The 15782-nt window shown below is 50.2% G+C and overlaps 1 protein-coding gene across 1 annotated transcript; it reads right to left on the bottom strand.

Annotated features, from left to right (window-relative positions):
• Positions 1-1778: 1778 nt before the first annotated feature.
• Positions 1779-4572, bottom strand: KCNA5 (potassium voltage-gated channel subfamily A member 5). The gene has a single exon (XM_027541083.1). The coding sequence runs from the start codon at positions 4360-4362 to the stop codon at positions 2566-2568; it is 1797 nt and encodes a 598-aa protein (XP_027396884.1). The 5' UTR covers positions 4363-4572; the 3' UTR covers positions 1779-2565.
• Positions 4573-15782: the final 11210 nt, after the last annotated feature.

Below are 15782 nucleotides of genomic sequence, written 5' to 3'. Positions count from 1 at the left end.
CTCCTTTCCTGCCAATCACGTAAACAGAGAAACCACCATGATGGTGGGAGTGAAACTGGGGGACCCATTTCCAGAACCATAGCAACAGGTGCACTGAGAAGACAGAGAGATTGAAATACCTTCACTGCCCTTGGGGGCCCTCCCAGTGCCCCAAGATGGGTACCACTAGCCTCGGGGATGCAACAGGGGACTGAGGTCCCTCTGGAACCACCTGCATCCCCTTCGTAAACCTGTGGACAGCGCCCCTCATCCCACACAAAATAGAGACACAACGCTCTCATTCCTGCCCCCTCCATCCCCAAGGTTTTGTATAAGCTTGTACCTTTTACCGGACAATCTAAAGAGCCGTTCAGTCTCTTTGGACCAACACCTGACAGGTACCTGGACTCATCTGAGGCCTGGGTGGCCACAGTTCTCTTTGTGGCTCGATCCTAAAGGAAACGGCCTTCAGGGCAAGGGCGGCGCCTTCTCTTTTATCTTCAAGGGAGAGTGGAACCGAAGGGGTGACCGCATCCCAGCCAGGAAGGGTGCATTAAACCACATCAGTTGGGAAGCCACAGAGGGGTTGGAGGTGAGATGGTGTGGAGGAGAGCTCGGGCAAGAGGCCCCGCTTTTAGGAGGATTGTAAATTATAAATAAACAGCGAGTCCCCACTCGCCCTCCTTGATTTCTGCGTGTAATGTGAAACAACAGAGCCCCAGGCACAGTCCTTCTGCTTCCTTCTCCGATGTGATGTTCACAGTTCCCGGCTGGAAATGACTCCAGGCGGTCACAGACAGGCTTTTACTCCTGCGTGGGCATCTCGTTTAAATCCACAAACCTAAGACATCAATCTCCTAGATCCTCCTCCTCCCCTCCGTCTCCCAAACTTGAATGTGCCCCGCAACTAGCCATCAGGCTCGCTGTGGTCATGGGGGCTATGTGGTTGTGGACCACCAGCCCACCCTGGTGAGGATGCCAAACCACCAGTCTTTGGATTGTTCAGCAGAAAAAAATAAAAACAACAGCAGGAATCAGGAACCCCTGGTGGATAACTAAGCCCAGAGAGACGTTGCAGCCAGCGTTACACCTGCTGCGATGTTTTGTCAGTATCATCCGATGACAAGGGAACAAAGGGATTTGTTGTGAATTTAGAGATTACTCAGGGCAAGGTTACAATCTGTAGAAATCAGCCCTTAATGTGGACAAACAAATCCTTCCAGCCTCTCTCTGCCTCCATCTGCTACAAAGGCAATTCATCCTTCTCTGCTTCACCATGGTTTGGTAGGGTGGGAATATAATAATAAGGTGTTGCCTCCTCCCTCTGTGATTTTCCCATCAGGGCTACACTTTTTCGGAGAGGTCTCCTGTTTGGGAGAACCAAGCTTTTTTCTCAGAGCTGAGAATCATGTTCAGTAGGGCTTAAAACCTGCAGACAAAGGCTGGGAAACCCAGCCCCAGGAGACAGCAGCGGGGCTGCAGGCAGGAGGGAGGAGGGGAGGGTCTGGTCATCGTTTGCCTTTTAACTCCATCCACACACCACGCTGACAGCTGGGTCTAAAGCCATCTGGGAGTGTGTGTGTTCTAACCACCTGAGACAAACAGAATCCACCCCTTTGTTTTCAAGGCACAGAGGGGGCCCAGCAAAGAGATGTCAATGATCAAACCATGAACTTTCCAAGCCCTCCTCCACCCCAGTCAAGTTTGCTCTGACTCCAGAACCATAAACAGTGAGGGACAGACTATTTTTTTTTTAAATTTCCAAAGATACATCAGCTGTGGAAAAACTAACACTTGCCTTAATCGAGTAACATTTTATTTCCTGGGATAAAAATTCAAAAGGATGAATTATCAGAAGTCTTCCTCCTACATCATTAAAATGCTTTTTGAAGAAAGTTACAAGAATTGTTTAAGGCGCACAGAAAAAAGTTAGACTTGCCTTTCTTCCAGAGCATTGCCTGCCTTAGACACGAAGCACCAACACTACATCTCAGAAAAGAGAGGCTTACTGACACAGGAACTAGAACGGCCGGAAGTATCGCAGGAGAACACCACAAAACCCATCTCTTCCATAAATACAACATACGTCTTGAAAATATATCCAAAATATCTCCATCTGAACTGCGGTACAAAAATCCACTCTCCAGCCATAAAAATAATATTTCCCCTTATACACAAATATAATCATCTGTAAAGCAAATCTAGAACACAGAGATGTGAGGAGGGGTTTTACAAAATCCCTGGAGATCTGGGCTATTTAAAGTCATTTTTGTTTGGGTTGTCCCTCTGCTGGGTGTAGGAAACTGGCTACAAAGACGTCCATCTTACAGCGCTCACCATTTCAACAGCTCCTGCGTCATGGAATGTGGTAGTTTTTAAAAATAGGCGACCCTTGGGGTCATGGAAAGAAGAGGAAAAATGAGGGGATCAAGGTGGAGGGGGAGGCAGGAGGGGAGCAGTGAGAGAAGAGGGACAGACCCAGGTACAAGGGTGGGCTTGAAATACTCTGCGGTGTCAAGTAGATCCCCAGGGTCAGAAGGCCTCTGCTGTCCCCAGCCCGTGGCCAGATGTCTGCCTGGGACCCCCTTACAAATCCGTCTCCCGGCTGGTGTCCAGGCAGAGGGCATACAGCGATCTCCGCAAATCCACATTGCTCTTGGCCTTGAGGTTACACTTCTCCAGGGAGCAACTGCCCCTTCGAGAGCCATCCGCGTTTTCCAAGGACCCTGCCACCTTGCAGAGGGACCCCTTGCTCCAGCTGGCCTTTCGCTGGCCCCCGCCCGCCGATCCAGTCCCCTGGCTCTGACTGCCCTGTTCTTCCTTAACGGCTGCCGGCTCCTCGTGGTCCGTCTCCCGGTGGTAGAAGTAGTTGAAGTTGGAGACAATGACCGGCACGGGCAGGGCGATGGTGAGGACCCCAGCGATGGCACACAGGGAGCCCACGATCTTGCCCCCCACGGTGACGGGCCTCATGTCCCCATAGCCCACTGTAGTCATGGTGACCACCGCCCACCAGAAGGCATCTGGGATGCTGGAGAAATGGGTCTCCTGGTTGTCGGCCTCTGCGAAGTAGACGGCGCTGGAGAAGAGGATGACCCCAATGAAGAGGAAGAAGATGAGCAGGCCCAGCTCCCGCATGGAGGCCTGCAGCGTCTTGCCCAGGATCTGTAGCCCCTTGGAGTGGCGGGACAACTTGAAGATGCGGAACACGCGGACCAGGCGGATCACTCTGAGGATGGCCAGGGACATGGCCTGCTGCCCGTTCTGGCCGCCCCCGCCCCCCGGCTGCTGCTGCTCCACCAGCTCGGTGCCCAGGGTGATGAAGTAGGGGAAGATGGCCACCACGTCGATGATGTTCATGATGTTCCGAGAGAACTCGGCCTTGCTGGGGCAGGCGAAGAAGCGCACCAGCAGCTCAAAGGTGAACCAGATGACACACGTGGTCTCCACGATGAAGAAGGGGTCAGCGAGGGTCCTGGGCAAGAGAGGCGCCACCGTGGGGCCGGAAGGGGGCGCTGCGGCCCCGCTGCCATTGGGCCCCCTGTGGGGTCCCGGGGGCTGGTGGGGGACCGGGGGATGGCGCAGCAGCTCGCGTTCATCCCGGAACTCGGGCAGCGTCTCCAAGCAGAAGGTGATGATGGAGATGAGGATGACTAGGACCGAGACGATGGCAATGGCCCGTGCAGAGCCCGAGCTCTCCGGGTACTCGAAAATCAGCCACACCTGGCGCTGGAACTCGTTGCGGGGCAGGGGCTTCTCCTCTTCCTTGATGAAGCCCTCGTCCTCCCGGAAGCGCTCCATGGCCTCCTCCCCCAGCTGGTAGAAGCGGATCTCGTCTGCGAACACGTCCAGGGAGACGTTGACTGGCCTGCGAAGCCGGCCCCCCGACTGGTAGTAGTAGAGGATGCCGTCGAAGCTGGGCCGATTGCGGTCGAAGAAGTACTCGTTTCTCAGCGGGTCGAAGTAGCGCAGGCGCTTGGCCGGGTCCCCGAGGAGCGTGTTGGGGAACTGCGCCAGGGTGCCCAGCTGCGTCTCAAAGCGCAGCCCCGAGATGTTGATGAGGACGCGCTGGTGATGGAGGGACCCCGGGCCCAGCACCTGGTCCCCCGCCACGCCCAGGGCGGGGTCGTCTTCTCCGTCCTCTTCCTCCGGAGGCCGCGGGCTAGCCTGGGGCAGCTCCTGGCGCGGTGGTGGCGCCGGCCGGCCTCCCGGGTCCGCGCCCCTCTCCCCGCCGCTGCGCCTCCTGGGCGCCGGCTGCTTGGGTCCGTCGCTGAGCGCGGCCGTCGTGGGACAGCGGAGCTGACCCGCCGTGGTCCGGGCCTCCTCTTCTCCCCTGACGGTCATGGCACCGCCGTTCTCCAGGGGCACCAGGGCGATCTCCATGGCCCGGGGGCGGGGGGCATGCTGCGCCCCTGCGGACCGGTTCCCGCGCCCCCCTCACCCCGCAGGGCGCCCCGCGCTGGACTCCTCTCCCTCCGGCGGCCGGCCCCGCTGTGGGCCGGCCCTGCTGTGGCTGGCGCGGTCCCCTCGCTGGGTCCTGACGTCAAGAAGCCGCTGCCCTGCGCTCTGCCTTGCTCGGCTCTGGCAGCCCGTTACCAAGCAGCCAAAAGCCGCCTTCCAGCCGAGGCAACCTCCAGCCGCAGGCCCGGCCTCCACCCCGCGTGGCTCCCCGCCTCTACCCCCCCGCCCTCCGCCCTCCCCTTCTCCTCCCGCCTCCCCTCGGGGCACGGAGGCCGCGAGTGTCTCCCCGAGGGCGAGCGCAGCTGGGGCCCCCGGGCGAGGGCGGGAGGAACTGAGCTGGGCGCAGCCTGGGAGGGGAGGGGAGAGGATGGAGGAACAGGTTGTACCGAGAGCGCTGCAACCAACTCCCAGGGCGGCCAGATGAGAATAGTTCTGGATTTCAGTTCACCTGGGAACCCGCTGATTGCCGGGTGGACTCTCGGGAAATGAATTCTCCTGTGTTGGAGAGATGCGACTTCAGGATGAGCCGGTGTTCGAGAGAAGGCGGTCCTTTGAAGAAATAACGGTTCTCTCTTCTTTGGGAAAAATTACAAACAGGAGGATGAGAGGCGGAGCTATGGGCCTTGAGAAGAAAAAAAAAAAAAAATATATATATATATATATATATATATATATATATATATGGGCTTCCCCGGTGACTCAGAAGGTAAAGAATCTGCCTGCCATGTGGGAGACCCCTGGAGAAGGGAACGGCTACCCACTCCAGTATTCTAGATATATGTGTATCTTCAGACGAGTGGAGAAGCCTGTCTCTTCCCATCTCCCTACTTATATTTGCACCAGAAGGTAACTGACGGAGAATTCGCCATACAGCACCTCCCTGCCCTTGCCCTTGGGAAAGCCCTGATTCCCAGGACAGACAGGGGTGGTCAGCCAAGCACGCGGAGCCTGGCAGCTCCCCAGGCAGGCAGCTGAGACTGGAGACTAGCTGCCCGGCTTACTATTCCTACACACACAACCACTGCTCTCTCCACCAATCTCATTTGTAGGAACCAGGAACAGGGAAGGGGAGGAGGGAGAAGGACCCAGGAGAGAGCGGTTCCTGCTGGTGGAAGCTAGAAGCTGGCGGTTGCAAGGAGGCTTGTGTAGGGAGATGGGGTGGGGCGCTCCAGGGGATGGAGCCTTGGAACCCCCGGGTGGAGAATTCTCAGGAGTAGAATAAAAACCAATACTCACTTTGCTCTTCTGCTGTAGCAGGCCCATTATCAGCACTTCACAAATATTGGCTGGTCTAGTCTCTCAGCAACCCATTTTCTCGGTAATATTATTATCCCCGCTTTTATAGGCGAGGAAAATGAGACACAGAGAAGTTGATTAATTTGCCTGAGGTCACACAGTAGAAAGTGGCGAAGCTGGGATTTAAACCCAGCCTTGCCTGGAAAATCCCATGGACGGAGGAGCCTGGTAGGCTGCAGTCCATGGGGTCTCTAAGAGTTGGGCACAACTGAGAGACTTCACTTTCACTTTTCACTTTGATGCATTGGAGAAGGAAATGGCAACCCACTCCAGTATTCTTGCCTGGAGAATCCCAGGGACAGAGGAGCGTAGTGGGCTGCCGTCTATGGGGTCGCACAGAGTTGGACAAGACTGAAGTGACTTAGCAGCAGCAAGCAGAGTTTAGGCCCCTATTCCCCAACTCTGCTCCTCTATAGAAATATGCGACCCCCTTTCCAGAATACAAGGGTGCTCTCTCCCCCTCACCATCTGACTTAATGGCTTTAGTCCCTTCTGCAGGAGGCTGGAGGATGGCTAAGATGACCCCCTAAGTGCTTCTGGGTTAGGGCATCAGGTATTCTGCTCCGCCCCAGCCCTGGGTGTTAGCATCTGTAGCCAAGAGAGAAATAGCCTTCGAGGCATATTTTCAAGCCATTCCAGGCACAGCCTCCAGATATTTTTAATTTACCCTAAAATCTCTGTGTTTTTGAATGTCTGTTTGATTGTCTATTTCTGTTTCTGTAGGTTGTTGGGGCTTTTGTATGTAATGTTATAGTCTCTTGTTCGTGTGAGCATTGCACACAAAGGATTTTTTGAAAGCTTGGTGCTAGGTGCATGAGTGTGGGTTGGAATAGCAGAGTGTAAACTCACAAGCTTGTGTCAGGGTCAGAGGAGTGTATGTCCACGTGGTTTTGTTAAGTGAACTCGAGGGTGAATATCCATTTGGCATAGACAAACATTTGCATTGTGTGCAACTCTGCATGTGTGGTGGGCTGTCCATGCAGATGTGCACAAGTGAGAAAAGGGCATGAAAGTGAAAATGAGCGTGTAAAGGCATCATTGGTTATCATCAGGACCTTGCACGCCCCTCCCCAGATCTGTGCTGTTTCTGCTGCATCTGTTTGGGTTTGTTTGTTTTTTCTTTTCTGACTCTGACGTTGCCAGTCGAGATCAGGTCTGCCCTGGGAAGCCTGGAACTAACTGCAGAACCGGTAGGAGACGGGCTCAGAGACCTTTGGGTCCTCTCTTGTTCACTGACCCACACATCTTATAAATAGAGAGATGCCATGTTGGTTCACACGGGCTGTCCCCAAGCTCCCTAAGGGGAAGGGTTCCCTGGACCTTGTCTTCCAGGGGCCTCAGGGAGACTGTGTCCTGAAGAATAAGAGCACCATACAAACAGTCCTAGAAGGGCACGTAAGTCAGGCCTTTAATGTGGCACTTTCTTAAATCTGCTTTCCAGACATTTCCTAGCCTTCATAGGTTTCTTGTAAAATTACCTTCAGATGTCACAGTGTCTGCCGTGGGGAATACAGCAGGATTGTCCTTAGAGAAAGAACTTGCTTTTTAGCTTCAAAGACGCAGTTGGCTGACAGCCCCCAGCTGCTGTCACCTCCTGACTCTGCCTGGTTTCCAACCTCCCGAGGAGCCCCCTGGCAATGACAGAGCACTGCAGAGTTACAGGGACCTGGCTGGTTCGGTTTCTGCTCAGTGCAGAACTCTGCAAACCTGAGAGTCTTTGTTCTTTGCTCTAGAGCTCCCCTGCTGGGTCTGCCAAGACTTTGTAAGAAAAACTGCCACCTGAGAGACTTCCCTGGTGGTCCAGTGGCTAACACTCTGCACTCCCAATGCAGGGGGTCTCGGGCTAGAGCCCACAAGCTGCAACTACAGATCCTGCGTGTCACAACTAAGACTTGGTGCAGCTAAATAAATAAATAAAATAAATACTAAGTAATAAGTAAATAAACAAATCCCATCTGAGACTCCCCCATCCAACCTTTCCTCCTCCCCTTTCCTTTCCCAGGTGTCAGAAGAGCATCTTGGTCTGAAGATGTCCCCTTCTGAGTTCTGCAAGTTCTCTTATCTTTCTTTCATTGCCTCCCAATCAACCTTCAGCTGATGCTGAAGCTGAAGCTCCAGGACTTTGGCCATCTGATGTGAAGAGCTGACTCATTGGAAAAGACCCGATCCCGGGAAAGATTGAGGGCAGGAGGAGAAGGGGGCAACAGAGGATGAGATGGTTAGATAGCTTCACTGACTCAATAGACAGGAGTTTGAGCAAACTCTGGGAGATGGCAAAGGACAGGGAAGCCTGGCATGCTGCAATCTGTCTATCGGGTCGCAGAGTCAAATATGACTTAGTGACTAACACATATGCACACATCACTGCAGGGGGCGCAGTTTCAGTCCTTGGTCAGGGAACTAAGATTCTGCATGCCTCAAAGAAAAACAAAACAATATAAATAAGTAAATAATGCAAGATTGAGCCCCTGCCTCACAGGCAGGCTTAGACTCAAACAAGCTCCCCTGTGGTGCTGCTGCTCCTGTCCTCAAGTCACAGTTTGAGCAGCATCTCCTCTTAGACAAACCCCAAGGGGTATCTTTGAATGAATGACTTGCAACACCTACGTTATTATCTCCCAGAATGAGACCTCCAGAAGTAAACAAAGGAGGGATCGTCTCTCAATTCACAGGACAGCTCCCAGTAGACCACAGCGAGATTCTTAAACTGTGCAGAACCAAGAGAAAAGAACATTATGAGAGGTAAGGGGTCAAAAAAAAAAAAAAAAAAAAAGGAGAACTGGGCTGGAAGAGAGAGAAAAGGGAGAAGATAGAAAGGAGAAGGAATCTTAAATGCCATGTTTATTAATCCCTTCAAAAATATTCAATGAGTACCTACTATGTACAAGATGTTGTTCCAGGGTCTGGGAGTATATTGATGACCAGGACAGACATCTTTCCTCTGAGCAAGGCCAGAGTCTCTGAGCATCTAATTTTACGTTGGTTGTTTAACACAATTGTGAGGAGTACGGCCAGGCTGTAGGGGGCTGTGAGAATAGTGGGAGTCTGACACCTGCCCTAGGACCCAGGGAAGCTTTCTGAGGTGATGATGAGTAAGGGATACTGTTCCAGGTGGAGGAAAGTGTGTGTTCCAAGGTCCAGGGGTGGAAGGCTCAGGGTTGGTTAGAAGAACTGAAAGAGGGCTTTCCTGGTGGCTCAGTGGTACAGAATCTGCTGCCAATACAGGAGACTCAGTTTCGATCCCTGATCTGGGAAGATCCCACATGCCATGGAGCAACCAAGCCCATGCAGCACAGAACTATTTGCCCTGTGCTCTTGAGCCTGGGAGCTACAACTGCTGAAGCCCAAGCATTCTAGAGCCCGTGCTCCACAAGAGAAGCCACCGCAATGAGGAGCCCATGCACCTCAACTAGTGAAGACCCAGGACAGTCAAAATAAATAAAACTATTTTCTTTTTTAAAATAGAAGATGAAGAACTGAAAGAAAGTGAACGTAGCTGACACAGGGCTGGGGGGATGTCTGTGAGACTGGGCTGGAGAAGAGGAGGAAGGCAGATCATGAAGAGCTGGCGAGGTCACAATCCCCCAGCAGTATTACACACAAATACTCCTTTCCTGAACACCCAGGCACTTTTGTGTGTGTCTGTAAAGCATATGTGCCAAGAGGCTTCCATTTTATTTCTCCATTAATTCTTTTAGCCTCTTCTCCCCCTCTACTCTCATTAGAATATATATCTCTATGTGTGTGTCTGTATTTATTTTTATATGTATGTATGTATCTATCCCATATATAAATATATGTACCACACTATTTATCTTTCTATAGATAGAGATCGTAGGTAGGAAGATATTAATAGATAGATAGGCTTCCCTGGTGGCTCAGACGGTAAAGAGTCTGTCTGCAATGCAGGAGACCTGGGTTCGATCCCTGGGTGGGGACGATCCCCTAGAGAGGGGAATGGCAACCCACTCCAGTATTGTCTGGAGAATTCCATGGACAGAGGAGCCTGGCAGGCTATATGGTCCATGAAGTTGCAAAGAGTAGGACACGACTGAGTGACTAACACTTTCACTTTCAGATAATAGAGATAGAGATAGCTTGAAATCAAGGACCAAACTCATCTCTGATTTGCCTTCCAACAGCAAACGTGGTACCTTGGCCATATTGTGAATATCAACTAGTAAGTGTTGAATATAATCAAACCGAGAGAAAGGAATTCAACTCTGGAGTAGTGAGGAAGGGGAAACTGTGGGCTAGGAATTGAAAGAGGCTTTCTGAGATAAGCCAGACACTCCAAGTGGTTGTGGAAATGGAACCTAAACAGGCAGTGGATGGTCAAATATGGGAAGTCCTGAATTAAATCTGCTTTGGCCCTTCATTCAGGTTCTTGACTTCTGCATTATCTTTTACTACACAAACGGCCTCCACTTTGTGGGTTAAAACAAGTTTGTGGCTAGAAGCAATTTAACATTTTGGACTGGGTGCTTTCATTCCTAAATTAGGAGCGTGTTTGAGACCTAAAGGTAGTGCAGCTCTGTTTTATTATGTAAGAAAATGGACCAAAACAACATGGAGATCTCCTGGATTTTTATCCAGGTCAAGGGAAAAGGCTTCCCCCATTAGACAAAATGTAAAGGGGCAGGAGAGGGCAAAAATAAAATTCTGTCCTAACTAAGTCAGGAGTCTTTCCTGTCAAATATAGATTTTTGCCCCTCTACCTTGGAGGAGGGCTTCCCCAGTGGCTCAGTGGTAAAGAATCTGCCTGCAGTGCAGGAGCTACAGGAGACACAGGTTTGATCCCTGGGTCAGGAAGATCCCCTGGAGAAGGGCATGGCAACCCACTCCAGTATTCTTGGCTGAAGAATCCCATGGACAGAGAAGCCTGGTGGGCTGCAGTCCATGGAGTCGCAAGGAGTCGGACACGACTGAAGCGACTTAGCAATCAACAACAACCTTGGATGAGGTTATAGGCATGAAAACCCTATCAGAAATGTGATGAGAGTTTCCAGTGAAGGGACTGGACAGACACACCCTACAAGCCAGCCAGAGTGCTCCCCATGGGCCAGAGCTCAGCTCAGCCTCTGCCCCTTCTTGCCAAGGGGAAGAGAGCTCTGCTGTGGGGACCCCATCTCTAAAGCAACCCTAGGCACTCTGGCAGGGCTTCTCCAGCACATCCCTGGGCACTGCGGAGAGATCTCCGATTTCTTATTTAATTTATTATTTTTGCCTGTGCTGGGTCTTCATTGCTGCACGGGCTTTTCTCTAGTTGTGGCCAGCAGGGGCTACCCTTCATGGAAGCGGGCTTCTCCTAGCTGTGGCTTCTCTTGCTGGGAGTATAGGCTCTAGGGGACAAGGGCTTCATTAGTTAAGGCCCCCGGGCTCTAGAGCAGAGGTTACAGATGTGGCACACCGACTTAGTTGCTCTGCGGCGTGTGGAATCTTCCCAGACCAGGGATCAAACTCATGTTTCCTGCGTTGGCAGGCAGATTCTTTACCACTGAGCCACCAGGGAAACCCCTGCCCAAGACTCATTAGTCAGCATCTTTCTAAGGAAACACCAAGGTGTCCAGAGTCTGGGGAGAGGGCTTGGGACTTCTTAGACTGGAGGAGGGAGAGTCAAACAGAAGGAAACATGGTTGAAATAAACCAAAGTAACTTCTTAAAAAGTTAGGAGGAAAAGGCCATTAGTAAGTCTTGGATAGACTGAGTCTTACTACTGAATGTTACAAAGTATTAATATATGATCCTGTGGTTCTTACTATTAAATAATAGACCTCAGGATATGTAAGCATGCAATAATGAATAATAGAGTATTAATCAGCAAAGCCCTCTCTCACCTAATCCTCTCTCCCAGATGCGTACCGCGTGCAGATCTGGGGTGAAAAACATCTTAATGAGAGGAGCAGCTGTTCTCCCCCTCCCCCCACCCCACCCACTTCTTTCTCACTTGCCGCTCAATCAGACACCTTGGGGAGGAAATTCTGGAAATGGCCTTTCTTTCCTGTTTGATAGAGTGGACAAGGCAGAGTCAGACAAAACATGTGTGCAAAACAAGTGAGTTTGTGTTTGTGGGGTGTTCGGAGTGGGGGAGGATGTCTTTGCTGCTTTAAGAGATGAAAGCAGGAGGCCAGGCTGAGGGTTAGAGGAAAGGAGAGATTACACTGAAATTGACCTAGATCCTGAGAGAAACCACAGAGTCTGTTACAGTGGTTTCCTGTTCAGAGGGATTAAAAGGAGAGACAGTCACAAATCAAGGTTCTCATCTGGAGAGTGGCTTTTTCTCTCCCTCCCTCCTGCCCTAATATAATCCAGGAATAAATTCATTAATGGGTCCTGGGCTTTTCAGAGGCCAAAGAGAGAAAGGAAAGTGACCCAGATGGACAGGGCTTGGAGGTTCAAAGGAGGACTAGCCCTGGTGAGTGAGGGTGTCCGCTCCCTCTGGCTAGAGGGTTAGGGATGCATTAGTGAAAGTTGCTCAGTAGTGTCCAACTCTTTGTGATCCATGGACTATTCAGTCCATGGAATTCTCCAGGCCAGAATACTGGAGTGGGTAGCCTTTCCCTTCTCCAGGGGATCTTCCCAACCCAGGGATCGAACCCAGGTATCCCGCATTGGAGGTGGATTCTTTACCAGCTGAGCCACAAGGGAAGCCAGGGATGCACTGGGACTCTATCTCAGTTTCTCTTTTTCTAACGTCCATCTTTCCTTCCTCAACCCATCTCATTGTGGTATTCACTGATATAACATGAAAGCCTTCTAATTTTGAAATCGTGAACCGGGAGCTTCATAGATCTTTAGGGTTAGAGCCATTTGAATTGGATTTTTCCCTTTCTCAGTAATGACTGCAACTCTGATTTCTCTGCCTAGGCCTCCAGATCAAGGAAGGCATTCTTTGAGTATTTTATATTTCATGGCTTGTTGAGCTAGATTATGGCCCACATGGTGTGAAGATATATTTATGAGTTTAGGTTATGTATCCAGGTATATGAAAAGAACATTTTATTTTTAAAGTGCTAAACAAATGTAAAACAGTTTTATATAAGAACTATCCCTTCTAAGTCTGGGAAGAAAACATGTGGTCACTACATGATTCATGCAGGCCAGACAGTCCCCATTTTTCTCAATGTCTCTCAAAATAAATCCTCTTTATTCTAATTTGATTAAAAGATGCTTTGGTCATTGAACAGGATTAGGGCTCAGTCACAGTTTCAATGTGACTAGACCTGGAGGTGGGAGAAGGCAATGGCACCCCACTCCAGTACTGTTGCCCGGAAAATCCCATGGATGGAGGAGCCTGGTAGGCTGCAGTCCATGGGGTCGCTAAGAGTCAGACATGACTGAGTTACTTCACTTTCACTTTCCACTTTCATGCATTGGAGAAGGAAATGGCAACCCACTCCAGTGTTCTTGCCTGGAGAATCCCATGGAGGGAAAAGCCTGGTAGGCTGCAGTCCATGGGGTCACACAGAGTCAGACACGACTGAAGCGACTTAGCAGCAGCAGCAGCAGACCTGGAGGTAGGGGCTGAGGTGGGGTGGCTTCCAGGGGCTTGCTACTCAAAGTGTGGTCCATGGACGAGCAGAGACCAGAAGATCTGGAGGCTAATTAGAAATATAATGTCCAAGCCCCTCCCAGACCTACTGGATCAGAATATGGGTGGATCAAGCCCAAGAATCTGTATTTTAACAAGCTCTCCAGGTGATTCTGATGTAACCAAAGCTTGAGAACCACTGTCCTGGAGAATGAGCCTCCCTAGGAGTCTGGTCCTTTTACTGGATGCTATGGGGCATGAGGAATTCAAGGGCTGGGAGCTACATTCTCCAGGATATGAGCTCGGATCCCGACTGAGCTAGGTCTGGTCTGAGAACTGGCAACACCTCCTATTCAGCATGACACTCAACCTCGCTAAGGCTCAGTTTCTCCATCTGTCCAATAAAGACACTAATAGAATCTTGTTGTTGCTTAGTCACTCAGTTGTAGCCGACTCTTTGCGACCCAATGGACTATAGCTTGCCAGGCTCCTCTGTCTATGGGATTTCCCAGGCAAGAATAATGGAGTGGGTTACCGTTGCCTTCTCCAGGGGATTTTCTCTGCCCAGGGATCAAATCTGTGTCTCCTGCATTGGCAGGCAGATTCTCTACCACTGAGCTACCAGGGAAGCCCTACCTTCATATTAAATGCCTGAAGAATCATAAGCACTCAATAACTATTAGTAAGTATTGTTAGTGTTTGACTCTTTGTGACCCCCATGGAATGCAGCATTCCAGGCTCCTCTGTCCTCCACTATCTCCTGGAGTTTGCTCAAATTCATGTCCGTTGATTTGGTGATGCTATCTAACCATCTCATCCTCTGTTGCCCATTTCTCCTCCTGCCCTCAATCTTTCCCAGCATCAGGATCTTTTCCAATGAGTTGGCTCTTTGCATCAGAGGGCCAAATATTGGAGCTTCAGCTTCAGCATCAGTCCTTACAATGAGTATTTGGGCTTGACTCTCTCCAGCAAGGGGGGTGGGGGGAAACAAAAACTCAAGAGGTCAATAGGGTTAAGCCATCATTTTTCAGATCCAGACTTGCTCTGAAGACTGAGTCATTCCATAAGCATCTCAGTCTCCCTGTCTGTGGAGTACGGTTTATTATGTTTTCTTCTTGGGAGCTGTCTCTCTATTCCTGAAAGTCCCCAACTCTAGGTGAAAGATTTGCAAATCTCAAGCCTAGTCTCTCATTAATCACTGCCACGTTTCAAGAGGCTAAAGGCAGCATGCTGTTGCACACACAGCAATCATTTCTTTCTCTGGTAAAGACAGTAATCTGGGGAACGGCAATTATCTCCGTAGAACCACCAACCTTGCAGTGTGCCATTATCAACTGTTGGAAATTACGCAGTGTTCATCGGCTTCTATTTTAATGTCCGTTGTCTTCTAGTTCCCCTTCCCCAGACCAATGCCGAAACCCCCACCCTCCCAGCCTCTTCCTTTTGTTTTTAAATTAATCTTGGGAAATAGCTATCTTATTTTTAGCAGGCTTATGCTGCTGGGTAGGAATATGATATTGAGGGTCATAATAAGGACTTTCACACTTTCTGATGGTACTCAGCCACCACGCATCGGACTCTTCAACTCAGCTTCAAGCCTTTATCTCTGCCACGGGAGAAATGGCTGGCAAACTCCCCATGATGTTTCACCTCTTGAACTGCATGGCTCACCTCAGCTGCCTAGGGTTATTCTACTACACTGGGTAATATTGAAAACCAACGACCAAGTTGTAAAGACTGCTCTCCTGGAGCTCAGGAACAAGATGCAGTGTGTATGCATGTGTTTTGGTGGAGGAAGGTTACTGCTAACACTGTCTCCAGGCAATATAATAAGCAGAAAACCAAGACTTTGAGTCGCACTTTGCATATCTGACTATCAGCTACATGGCCTGGGAAAGTGAGTTATCCTACACCTTTTTTTTAATCTGTAAAATGGGAAATACAACTTGGAGTTCATAGGTGTAATGGGGCTCACATAAAATAGCAACTGTTCTATGATACATAGAATGGATAAACAACAAAGCCCTGCTGTAGAGCACAGGCTTTCCGGGTGGCACTAGTGGTAAAGAGCCCACCTGCCACTGCAAGAGATCTAAGAGATGTGGGTTCGATCCCTGGGCCTGGAAGCTCCCCTGGAGAATGAAATGGCAACCTACTCCAGTATTCTTGCCTGGGAAATCCCATGGACAGAGGAGCCTGGTGGGCTACAGTACATAGCGTTACAAAGAGTTGGACATGACTGAAGTGACTTTGCACTATAGCTCGGGGAAATATATTCAATATCCTGTGTTAAACCATAATGGAAGAGAATATGAAAAAGAATGTGTGTGTGTGTGTGTATAACTGAATTAGTTTGCTGTACAGCAGAAATAGCATGACACTGTGAATCATCGGTACTTCACTACTCGGCCACTCACCTTGGACTGCTACCTGGGAGAAAAATAAGCTTCATTATTCTTTGATTCACTGCACTTTGCCTCTTTTTCTTAGAGCAGCTTAGCCTACTCCATAAAAC

This window comes from Bos indicus x Bos taurus, chromosome 5 (genome assembly GCF_003369695.1).
Source record: "Bos indicus x Bos taurus breed Angus x Brahman F1 hybrid chromosome 5, Bos_hybrid_MaternalHap_v2.0, whole genome shotgun sequence".
NCBI lineage: Eukaryota > Metazoa > Chordata > Mammalia > Artiodactyla > Bovidae > Bos > Bos indicus x Bos taurus.
The sequence above is the reverse complement of the archived record's forward strand: the minus strand, read 5'-3'. Positions and strand labels throughout refer to the sequence as shown.

Coding starts and splice junctions, on each gene's coding strand:
- KCNA5 (XM_027541083.1), bottom strand. CDS start 4,362: ATGGAGATCGCCCTGGTGCCCCTGGAGAACGGCGGTGCCATGACCGTC.